This window comes from Dendrobates tinctorius, unplaced genomic scaffold (assembly GCF_039654945.1).
Source record: "Dendrobates tinctorius isolate UK_male_01 unplaced genomic scaffold, ASM3965494v1 ptg000155l, whole genome shotgun sequence".
NCBI classification, from domain to species: domain Eukaryota; kingdom Metazoa; phylum Chordata; class Amphibia; order Anura; family Dendrobatidae; genus Dendrobates; species Dendrobates tinctorius.
In genome coordinates, this window is record NW_027361822.1 from 10843364 (window position 1) to 10856466 (window position 13103).

Consider the following 13103-nt stretch of genomic DNA (forward strand, 5'->3'; position numbering starts at 1 on the left):
GAGCCTGTCACATAGCGCTCAGATATCAGTGGGCCTCACACAATCCAAAAGTGTCCACTGTCCACAAGTGTGTGCAGAAATTCAAAATCTCCCTTATCCTCTAGTCACTTTTGTCACAGCTGTGCCATCGAGCCTGTCACATAGCGCTCAGATATCAGTGGGCCTCACACAATCCAAAAGTGTCCAGTGTCCAAAAGTGTGTGCAGATATTCAAAATCTCCCTTATCCTCTAGTCACTTTTGTCACAGCAGTGCCATCGAGCCTGTCACATAGCGCTCAGATATCAGTGGGCCTCACACAATCCAAAAGTGTCCAGTGTCCAAAAGTGTGTGCAGATATTCAAAATCTCCCTTATCCTCTAGTCACTTTTGTCACAGCTGTGCCATCGAGCCTGTCACATAGCGCTCAGATATCAGTGGGCCTCACACAATGCAAAAGTGTCCAGTGTCCAAAAGTGTGTGCAGATATTCAAAATCTCCCTTATCCTCTAGTCACTTTTGTCACAGCAGTGCCATCGAGCCTGTCACATAGCGCTCAGATATCAGTGGGCCTCACACAATCCAAAAGTGTCCAGTGTCCAAAAGTGTGTGCAGATATTCAAAATCTCCCTTATCCTCTAGTCACTTTTGTCACAGCAGTGCCATCGAGCCTGTCACATAGCGCTCAGATATCAGTGGGCCTCACACAATCCAAAAGTGTCCAGTGTCCAAAAGTGTGTGCAGATATTCAAAATCTCCCTTATCCTCTAGTCACTTTTGTCACAGCAGTGCCATCGAGCCTGTCACATAGCGCTCAGATATCAGTGGGCCTCACACAATCCAAAAGTGTCCACTGTCCACAAGTGTGTGCAGAAATTCAAAATCTCCCCTGCCCTATAGACACCTTGTACCTTGTTTTACATTACTATATAGTTTGTTGGATTTTGTCTACATTTCTACCAAAAATGAGGAAGGCTGGTGGAAGAGGCCGTGGAATTGGGCGGGGGTTGGCAGCTGGTAATGATGGTGTTGGTGGTGGATCTGATGGTAGTGGCAAGAGCAAAATAGGACCGAATGCAGGAGGTGCTAACCCTGCATCATCGTCTGGCTACATAAGGCCTCGAACGCTTAGTTTTCTAGGAGTTGGCAAACCGCTTTTAAAGCCAGAGCATCAGGAAAAAGTTTTGTCTTACATTGCTGACTCAGCCTCCAGCTCTATCGCCTCCTCTTCTTCAGTTGTAAAAAGTAAAAGCACTGAGTCGTCATTGGAGGCTCATGTTCATGAACCACACCTTTCCTTGTGTCCTTCACCCCAACCAAGATTGAAGGATGACGCAGGCCATACTACTGATTACTCCATGGAGCTGTTTTCACATACCATGCCTGGATTATCAAGTCAAATGGTGAATTACCCAGGCCAAGATGAATCTGACATGGAGTGCACTGATGCACAGCCGCTGATGGATGATTCTGCTGGTACATTCACTCAGAGCACTACATTGTCCTCGCAGTGTACAGAGCCAGATTCTGACCCTGATGAGACTCAGGTGCCCCTTCCCGCACACTATACCACCATACACGGTGACACAGAGGAAGGTGCACATGACATAGAAGAGGAGGTGATGGATGACCCAGTTGTTGACCCAGATTGGCATCCATTGGGGGAAGAGGGTGCTGCTTCCAATAGCTCAGATGAGGAGCATCCACAGCAGACATCGACATCGCAAAAGCTGTTATCTGGCAGGCCCGGAGCACTCCAAAGACAGGTTCCAAACATCAAAAGAGTCCAGAGGGTCAAAAGATCACAGCGTGCTAGGCCGCAAAATGTCTGCCAAAGTAGGAAGAGTGCAGTGTGGCACTTTTTTGAACAAAATCCTCATGATCAGGCCAAGGTTATCTGTAAGAAGTGCGCAAAGACCTTTAGCCGAGGGAAAAATCTGAAAAATTTGAATACCAGTTGCATGCTTAGACATTTAACCAGCATGCACTTGCAAGCGTGGACACAACACCAAACCTCAAGTGCCACATGTGCAACTGATCACAACGAAGGTAGTCAGCAACGCTACATTGTTTCCCCCACTGTAAGCCCACCGGTTAGCACAGCAGCAAATGTTGAGGTGTCGTTGCAAGACCACAGCAGTCAGGGAATCCCACTGTTATATCAACGAAATACTGATTCTAGGCCATCAGAAAGAACACCAACTCCATCACCATCATCAACCCTCTCTCAGTCCGCCCTGTCCACCGCTACTTCCACCATATGCAGCTCTCAAGTCCAGCTCACCCTCCCAGACACTATGAGTAGGTCAAGAAAGTACTCAGTCTCTCATCCGCGTAACTGGGTTTGAACGCCCACATTGCCAAACTAATCTCGTTTGAGATGATGCCCTTTCGGTTGGTGGAAAGCACAGCTTTCCGCGAACTCATGGCCTATGCAGTACCACGCTATGACCTACCCAGTCGCCACTTCTTCTCTCGCAAAGCCATCCCAGCCCTCCACCATCATGTGAAAGACCGCATTGTCCATGCACTCAAGCAGTCAGTGAGCGGAAAGGTGCACCTCACAACTGATGCATGGTCCAGTCGGCATGGCCAGGGCCGTTACGTGTCCATCACTGCGCACTGGGTTAATGTGGATGCAGGGTCCACAGGGGACAGCGGTGGTGGGACAGTGCTGCCTAGCCCACGGTATAGGAAACAGTTGGCTGTAGGCGTTCGACCCTCCTCCTCCAGAAGCGAAAGCTCGTCCACAGAGCGCAGTCGTACGAGCACTCCATCTGCAGCTGCCACTGTTGCACACGATGTGTCCCCCTATCGAGCAGCTAGTGGAAAGCGTCAGCAGGCTGTGTTGCAGATGATGTGTTTGGGCGACAGACACACCACCGAGGTGCTGGCCGAGTACTTGAAGCGACAAACTGAGTCATGGCTGGGCAGTGTACATCTTGAGGCAGGCAAGGTATTTAGTGATAACGGCCGTAATTTTGTGGCAGCCATAGCCCTTTCAAAACTCAGCCACATACCTTGCTTGGCTCACACCTTGAACCTGGTGGTGCTGTGCTTCCTCAAAAATTATCCGGAGTTAACAGCCCTGCTCCAGAAGGTGCGAAGACTGTGCGCGCACATCCACCGGTCGCCTGTACACTCCGTTCGTATGCAGAAGCTGCAGCGATTGCTCCACCTTCCCAACCACCGCCTCATTATCGACATTGCAACAAGGTGGAACTCCACCCTGCACATGGTGGAGCGGCTGTGCGAGCAGAGGCAGGCCATAATGCATTTGTGGGAGGATACACGGCCAGGCACTTTGAGAGCAGACATGGAGTTGACAGGTGTGCAGTGGTCGAAGCTGAAAGACCTCTGTAAAGTCCTTCAGTGTTTTGAGGAATGCACACGGCTGGTAAGCGCAGACGACGCCATCCTAAGCATGAGCATCCCACTTATGCGTCTGCTCATGCAAACTTTGACGCACCTTAAGGAGCAGGCGTCTGCAGCCAATGTTGATGAGGAGGAAGAGGAGGAGGGAATCCTTGATGACATTCAGCCATTGTCTGCTCAGGGACCTCTCCTGGACGAGGTGGAGGAAGAAGAGGAGGAGGAGGATGATGGGGATGATTACTTAGGGGAGGAGGATGCATCTCGTGGGGCAAGTGAAAATGTTGGCGTGGCAAGGTCTGGTACAGGGTTTGTGCGTGACTGGAGGGATGTGGATTTGCCAGAAAGTGCTCCTCCACCCAGCACTCGCAGTGCATCATTGACACCGGGAACATTGGCCCACATGTCAGATTATGCCTTGCGGATCCTAAAAAGGGACCCCCGCATTGCCAAAATGAACGATGACGACTACTGGTTGGCCAGCATCCTGGATCCACGCTATAAAGGCAAATTACAAAACATCATGCCACAGGAGAACCTTGACCTAATATTGGCTAATAAACAAGCAACTCTGGTAAATCGGTTGCTTGAGGCATTCCCAGCACACAGCAGCGGTGATGGTTCTCACACGAGCCGTACGGGCCGGGGGCAGCTTGGCAGAGGTGTTCGTGGTGCACACAGCAGAAGTGGCATTGGAGACAGGGGGTTCATGACAATGTTGTGGACTGATTTTTCAAATACCGCTCACACAACTGATAATACTGCATCGATGGAAAGTGACAGGAGACAGCAGTTGTCAACTATGGTAACAAACTACTTTTCCTCCCATATCGATGTTCTCCCACACAGGTCATTCCCCTTTGACTATTGGGCCGCTAAACTGGACACCTGGCCTGAATTGGCCCAATATGCCTTACAGGAGCTCGCTTGCCCAGCTGCAAGTGTGCTATCGGAAAGAGTCTTCAGTGCAGCTGGATCAATCCTGACAGAAAAAAGGACCCGTCTGTCAACCCAAAATGTGGATGATCTAACCTTCATTAAAATGAACCACGCATGGGTTTCCAAGGATTTTGTCCCACCTTCCCCTGATGACACATAGGGTGACAGAAAAATGGCTTGCTTTGGTCCACCTCTTCCTGGTACTTCACCTATTTCGCCTTTTGCATCAGCTGAATGTCCAACATCAACATATGCCACTTTCTAAAACTCCCTAACTGTGCTGCCTCCCCCCCCATGGCCGGAGTCACCACCTACCGCACGACATACTGGGCCTAACACCGTCTGAGCCTGCCTCCTGAGACATATATTTTGAATGTGTACGCTATCCATACATGTTATCCAGGGATACGGTACCCTTTCTAACCTTTGTGCAATCACGTGCAATCCATACTGGGCCTAACACCGTCTGAGCCTGCCTCATGCTGTATAGACATATATTTTGAATGTGTACGCTATCCATACATGTTATCCAGGGATACGGTACCCTTTCTAACCTTTGTGCAATCACGTGCAATCCATACTGGGCCTAACACCATCTGAGCCTGCCTCATGCTGTATAGACATATATTTTGAATGTGTACGCTATCCATACATGTTATCCAGGGATACGGTACCCTTTCTAACCTTTGTGCAATCACGTGCAATCCATACTGGGCCTAACACCGTCTTAGCCTGCCTCATGCTGTATAGACATATATTTTGAATGTGTACGCTATCCATACATGTTATCCGGGGATACGGTACCCTTTCTAACCTTTGTGCAATCACGTGCAATCCATACTGGGCCTAACACCGTCTGAGCCTGCCTCCTGAGACATATATTTTGAATGTGTACGCTATCCATACATGTTATCCAGGGATACGGTACCCTTTCTAACCTTTGTGCAATCACGTGCAATCCATACTGGGCCTAACACCGTCTGAGCCTGCCTCATGCTGTATAGACATATAGTTTGAATGTGTACGCTATCCATACATGTTATCCGGGGATACGGTACCCTTTCTAACCTTTGTGCAATCACGTGCAATCCATACTGGGCCTAACACCGTCTGAGCCTGCCTCATGCTGTATAGACATATATTTTGAATGTGTACGCTATCCATACATGTTATCCAGGGATACGGTACCCTTTCTAACCTTTGTGCAATCACGTGCAATCCATACTGGGCCTAACACCGTCTGAGCCTGCCTCATGCTGTATAGACATATATTTTGAATGTGTACGCTATCCATACATGTTATCCGGGGATACGGTACCCTTTCTAACCTTTGTGCAATCACGTGCAATCCATACTGGGCCTAACACCGTCTGAGCCTGCCTCCTGAGACATATTTTGAATGTGTACGCTATCCATACATGTTATCTGGGGATACGGTACCCTTTCTCACCTTTGTGCAATCACGTGTAATCCATACTGGGCGTGAGAACGGCTGGCGAGCTGTTAAGCAAGCTACAGCACCTGTCCAGACAAGTACAGGGATTCCCTAGCGAGGAGACTTATTTGATTGTTTTCAATGTTGGGACAGCAATTTTTGGGGAGCACTATACTCTGGAGAATGATAGATGGGGCCCACCATACACTGGAACATTCCAAAGGTGGACATCAGACACTGGAGCAGCATTTACAGGGCCCATTATACACTAGAGCATTAGAAATGGGGCCCATTATGTTTGGAGCATTATTTGGGCCCATAAGACAGTGGAGCTTCATCCATGGGGACCAACATATACTGTAGCATTATGTGGAGCTCATCATATACTGTTTCAAACATTATATGGGACCAATGATTCTGTATGGAGAAATAGATGGGCCTCGTCATGAGATGTAAAAAGTGAGGTATTTTTCATTGTACTATACCGCTATTTCTCTGCTGTATTGGAGCATGATGAGTTGTGGTATGTGTTAAAGGGGCGCTCTTTCGCCCAGGGCACATGAAAACCTGGAGCCAGCCCTCCCCCCCCACAGTTTGTAGCCAAATAACCCCCATTTTTCAGTGCGTAACTTGTATTATGAAGTTAATTAAGGTTGACAAGCTTAAGAAAGAAGAATTGATGCTTTTGGCATTCAAATGGGCACTGTAGGTGTGTTTCCTGTCCTCCTCTCACTGCCGACTTTTATTCCCCATTGACTTACATTGGGTTTCGTGTTTCGGGACGACCCCGACTTTTCCCTATAATCGGACGATCTTGCTCGACCCGACTTTTGGAAAAGTCGGGTTTCACGAAACGAAACGCGACCCTAAAAAACCAAAAGTCGCTCAACTCTAGTCAACACTATAAATATTGAGTCTTTGCATAAACTTGATGTATTTGTTACTAAAAAAAAAATTAAATTGTTATAAATGTCCATCAGTAAAGGTAAAAATACTGAAGTGCATTGCTATAAAGTATATGTTTTTGAAACTCATTTTTCATAATTATTCAAATTGCCACAATGCAAAGAAATGCTATACCTTTCCTTTAAAAAAAACCCTGTATCCGCTCAGCTTGATGACAGTGCAGTTTGGCAGGCAGTGATGGCTATGAATCGCTGTTTACAGTTGCTGCACAGTAGTTTTCGCTAATAATTTTCCTAAGTTTTCGAGGCTTCACCAGGGATACAGGAACTGCTGGTTTCATTTTGAGTCTGCTTCCTTGCAAAGAGATTACGATTCTGGGCCACTGATGTCAGCCCAATTTTGGCCAGGTTATGGCCAAAGTTTAGCATCCGTTTTTCACAAGAATTTCAATCTTAAGTTAGAAATGGACAGTTTTTAAAGCTACTAGATAGATGTCAGATAAATCAAGCTCTGCCAAAAGAAGTGTTGTCCCAATTAGTATATCTTTCGATGACTTATGATTTTAATGCAATGTATTTCTTCTTGTAGTATTTACAGAAAACGAGTTAAAAAAACAAAAGAAACTGATTTTTGGTAAACAATTTACTGCATACAGTAAATTAAAATAGTTTTTTTTCCCCAGTGTATCTCATTTGGCTTTTAACAAGACGTGATTTCTATAAATATTTACGGTACTTAGAGCATGAAAATGGTTTCTCCCCCGTGTGAGGTTTTTTGATTGCTGATAAGATTTGATTTCTGAATAACACTTTTTTTACCGCAATCTGAACATGAAAATTAAATTTTCAATCCTTGTGTTCCTTGATGTGAGAAAAGTGGATTTACGCTAAAAGTTTTCTCACAATCAAAAGATTAAAATGACAGGAAAACTACTTATTTTTGTGAGTTTTTTGATGACTGACAAGATAGGAATTCCAATTGAAAGATTTCCCACATTCTGAACATGAAAATGGCTTCTCCCCTGTGTGACTTCTCTCATGTTTACCAAGATTTAATTTATCTGTAAAGCATTTTCCACATTACAAACATGAAAATGGTTTCTTCCCTATGTGAATTCTCTGATGCGCAATAAGATAGGATTTATGGCCAAAACATTTCCCACATTCTGAACAAGAAAAGGGTTATTCTGCTATGTGATTTTTCTTATGTTTACTAAGACTTGATTTAGTGGTGAAACATTTTCCACACTCTAAGCATGAAAAAGGCTTCACCCCTGTATGTCTTCTCTGATGTCGGACAAGATCTGCATTCTGGTGAAAACATTTCCCACATTCTGAACATAAATATGGCTTCTCTCCTGTGTGAATTCTCTCATGTTTATCAAGATTGGATTTATCTGTAAAACATTTTCCACATTCCGAACATGAAAATGGCTTCTCTCCTGTGTGAATTCTCTGATGCCTAGCAAGATCGGAATGTTGATTGAAACATTTACTACATTCTGAACATGGAAATGGCCTCTCCCCGGTGTGAATTCTCTCATGTTTTGCAAGATTTGATTTAATTGCAAAATGTCTGCCACATTCTGAACATGAAAATGGCTTCTCCCCTGAGTGAATTTTCTGATGCACAATAAGATGTGGTTTGTGGCCAAAACATTTTCCACATTCTGAACATGAAAAGGGCTTCTCCCCTGTGTGAATTTTCTGATGCGCAAAAAGCTGTGATTTTTTGCCAAAACATTTTCCACATTCCGAACATGTAAATGGCTTCTCCCCTGTGTGAGTTCTCTGATGCCTAACAAGATCTGAATGCTGGATAAAACATTTACTACATTCTGAACATGGAAATGGCCTCTTCCTGTTGTGAATTCTCTCATGTTTCACAAGACTTGATTTAATTGTAAAACATTTGCCACATTCTGAACATGAAAATGGTCTTTCTTCTTTGTAAACTTTTTGATTTTCAACACTCCTTTGGTGATAATTATTTTGTTTACCAGTATGTAATGAATTAGAAGGTAGGACTTGTTGAAAATAATCAGATGACAAATCTTTTCTTTGAAGGGTTGAAGGTACAGCTGCAATGAATACATTCTTTTCATGCACATCTTCTATCATACCACGATCATCTGTTATAAAATCTGAAGATATCAGATATCCTTTTGAGATTCTAGCATAGTCTTCTGCCAAGAAAAAAAATCTGGTGTTACTTTTTTAAATTCTAGGACAAAAAAATTATAATTTGTTAAAGGGGTTGTCCACTACTAGGACAACCACTTCTTAAACTAAATGTTCAACCCCGATAAAATAATAAAACCTGTACTCACCTCCCGTTCCATTCCAGTGGTGTTGGCACTCGCACTCCATGAGGCTGTAATGTGGTGTTTTGACATGTGATGCTGGTGCCCAAACAACACTAATGTCACAGTCTCCGCCTTCTAACTAACTGAATGTTCAGTTTGTCCAAAGGTGATTGACATTGATGACAGCGCTTATTGGACACCGGGCATCACGTGTCTTTCCACCACATCACAGCCCCGGGACCACAAGTGCCATCACCGCTGGAACAGAGCCAGGACGGGAGGTGCGTTATTTTTTTATCGGGGTTGAAAATGTAGTTTAAGATGGGGTTCTCCTTGTAGTAAACAACCCTTTTAAATAACATTTCTAAATTAAAATTTCAACATAAATTCCAAAATATGTAGCAAATTTTTATTAACCCATTCACGCTGCAGCCCTTTTTCGTTTTTGCATTTATCTTTCACTCCCCTTCTTCCCAGGGCCATAACATTTTTATTTTTCCGTCAATATGGCCATGTAAGGGATTGTTTTTTGCGGGACAAGTTGTACTTTTGAATGACACCATTGGTTTTACCATATCGTGTACTGGAAAAAAATTTCAATTGCGGTGAAATTGCAAAAAAAAGTGCAATTCCACAACAGTTTTTTGGATTTTTTTTTACTATGTTCACCAAATGCTAAAACTGACCTACCATTATGATTCTCCAGGCCATTATGATTTTGTAGATCCCAAACATGTCTAAGTTCTTTTTTATTTATTTGGTGAAAAAAATCCAAAGTTTGTAAAAAAAAAAAATTAAAATTTGCGTCATTTTCCGAGACCCGTAGCGTCTCCATTTGTCGCAATCTGGGGTTTGGTGAGGGCTTATTTTTTGCGTGTGAGCTGACATTTTTATTGATACCTTTTAGGTGTGGATACAATCTTTTGATCGCACGTTACAGCATTTTAATGCAATGTTGTGACGACCAACAAAAGTAAGGCTACTTTCACACTTGCGTTTTTTTGCTGCGCGTTTTTTGCGCACACAAACGCATGAAAAAAAGCATCATGCGTTTGTGTGCGTTTTTTTTGCGGGTTTTGGTGCATTTTTTTTTTAAAAAAAGCATGCTTTTTTGCGCATATAGACTTTAAAGGGTGTTTTGCTGTAAAAAAAAACGCATTGCGTGCGCATTCGTTTTTTGGGGGCAAGTCGGACGCACAAAAAATGCAACAGGATGCATTTTGTGCGCCCGAGCGCACACTGCAAAAAAACGCATGCGCATACAAACGCATGTGTATGTGCACATATGCGCACCCATGTTAAAGTACAGGGGAAAAAAACGCATGCGGTTTTTTTTGTGCTAAAACACAGCGCAAAAAAACCCAAGTGTGAAACCAGCCTAATTATGGCATTTTTACTTTTTTTTCTCTACACTGTTTACCAATCGGATTAATTCTTTTTATATCTTGATAGATCAGGCAATTCTCTATGCTGCAATACTAAATATGTGTATTTTTAATTTTTTTTTTAAATGTTTATTTTGAATGGGGCTGTTGGGGGGTGATTTGAACTTATTATATTTTTTATATATATATTAATATAACTTAATATTTTTTAAAACATTTTTTTTTTATCTTTTCACTTGCTTCAATAGTTTCCATGGGAGACTAGAAGCTGCGATAATCCGACCGCCTCTGCTACACACAGGCGATGATCAGTTCGCCTGTGTGTAGCAGCTCACTTGCTATTAACGCCGACCGCTGGGCGACCGCTCATAGCAATCCGGCAATGATAACCACAGGGGTCTGCTGCAGACCCTGGGTTGTCATGCCAACCCATCGGCAACCCACAGTCATGTGAAACGGGCGCCGATGGGCGGAATTAGACACGCGGCTTCCGACGCGATCACATTAAATGTCACTGTCAGAGATTGACAGAGACATTTAACAGGTTAACAGCCGCGGGTGGATCTCGATTCCATCCACGACTGTTAGGGGCACATGTCAGCTGTTAAAAACAGCTGACATGTGCCAGGAAAGATGTGATCTCAGCACCGGAGCCCACATCAAAGGGAGAGACACGACATGAGCTCTACATGTACAGCGCATGTTGGGAAGGGGTTAATATCTGACCTAAGGCCCCCAAATACATGAGAGGAATAGCCACCAAACACTACATTTTGATCAGGACGAACTGTCAATCTAATGTGTATGAATAGAATATATTGAATTTCCCATTATTTTGTTCTCCTGGAAGATAAGCCAGCAGAGATGTCTAATAGAGACTTGATTGAGAACTGAAATGATGTGTAAGGTGAAGTTGAGGGAGGTAGCTTTCGGCCAAACTAGCATTTGTCCAACAGTTACTGAAGAAGTGTGAGCATTAATCGCAAAACAAATCATATCCAACAGAAGATCTCAGCGCAAGGGCTTACTTATGTCATGACGTTAGACCACCATGCTTTTCAGCTCTGATTTCAGAATCTTTGCTGAAGCCAGAACTTCATTGTTTCATGTTACGTGTGTCTGTGATCGCCCAGCTTTGAAACAGATGTAAAGATAGATTTCCTCATGATGTTTTTTAATTTATTTTTTATATTTAGTTTTATTCCTTGGTATATTACCTACCTCAAACTACAGAAAATTACATTCCATTCAGACAACATTGACTAGTTTTCCTTTTTTCCCCAATTTTTTTCCCAAAATCTCATATGAAGCAGGATTTTAATAACACTTTTTGTACAGCAAAAATAGAACTGATCGTCGAAAACAACTATGTACATACAACCATTTTATATGCAGTCATGTCAAACTATGACCAGTTACACCAACTTGCACCCTAAAATCTCAAGGAGACCATTGAATAGAGGTGTCATGAGATTTTTTTGGGTCTAGAGAAGGTTCCATGAGTGAAGCTATGAGATATACACATCCAAGGCTGAGGTCACTGGATCGCTGCCTGCAACTACTGCTGTGAATAGGTAACTGAAACAGGTTATCTGATGAAGACCAGACATGAAGGGTGAAAACATACAGTTGTGGCCAAAAGTATTGACACCCCTGAAATTCTGTCAGATAATACTCAGTTTCTTCCTGAAAATGATTGCAAACACAAATTCTTTGGTATTATCTTCATTTAATTTGTCTTAAATGAAAAAACACAAAAGAGAATGAAGCAAAAAGCAAAACATTGATCATTTCACACAAAACTCCAAAAATGGGCCAGACAAAAGTATTGGCACCCTCAGCCTAATACTTGGTTGCACAACCTTTAGCCAAAATAACTGCGACCAACCGCTTCCGGTAACCATCAATGAGTTTCTTACAATGCTCTGCTGGAATTTTAGACCATTCTTCTTTGGCAAACTGCTCCAGGTCCCTGATATTTGAAGGGTTCCTTCTCCAAACTGCCATTTTTAGATCTCTCCACAGGTGTTCTATGGGATTCAGGTCTGGACTCATTGCTGGCCACCTTAGAATGCTCCAGTGCTTTCTCTCAAACCATTTTCTAGTGCTTTTTGAAGTGTGTTTTGGGTCATTGTCCTGCTGGAAGACCCATGACCTCTGAGGGAGACCCAGCTTTCTCACACTGGGCCCTACATTATGCTGCAAAATTTGTTGGTAGTCTTCAGACTTCATAATGCCATGCACACGGTCAAGCATTCCAGTGCCAGAGGCAGCAAAGCAACCCCAAAACATCAGGGAACCTCCGCCATGTTTGACTGTAGGGACCGTGTTCTTTTCATTAAATGCCTCTTTTTTTCTCCTGTAAACTCTATGTTGATTCCTTTGCCCAAAAAGCTCTACTTTTGTCTCATCTGACCAGAGAACATTCTTCCAAAATGTTTTAGGCTTTTTCAGGTAAGTTTTGGCAAACTCCAGCCTGGCTTTTTTATGTCTCAGGGTAAGAAGTGGGGTCTTCCTGGGTCTCCTACCATACAGTCCCTTTTCATTCAGATGCCGACGGATAGTACAGGTTGACACTGTTGTACCCTCGGACTGCAGGGCAGCTTGAACTTGTTTGGATGTTAGTCGAGGTTCTTTATCCAACATCCGCACAATCTTGCGTTGTCAATTTTTCTTTTCCGTCCACATCTAGGGAGGTTAGCCACAGTGCAATGGGCTTTAAACTTCTTGATGACACTGCGCACGGTAGACACAGGAACATTCTGGTCTTTGGAGATGGACTT

At 43.6% G+C, this 13103-nt stretch overlaps 1 protein-coding gene across 1 annotated transcript in view; it reads right to left on the reverse strand.

The window, feature by feature from the left end:
- Positions 1-7170: 7170 nt before the first annotated feature.
- Positions 7171-13103, reverse strand: part of LOC141051030 (uncharacterized) — an 88633-nt gene continuing 82700 nt past the window's right edge. The window contains exon 9 of the mRNA XM_073547828.1: positions 7171-8484. Within this exon, the coding sequence (XP_073403929.1) occupies positions 7812-8484 (673 nt within the window). The 3' untranslated portion in view covers positions 7171-7811. The remainder of the gene's footprint in view (positions 8485-13103) is intronic.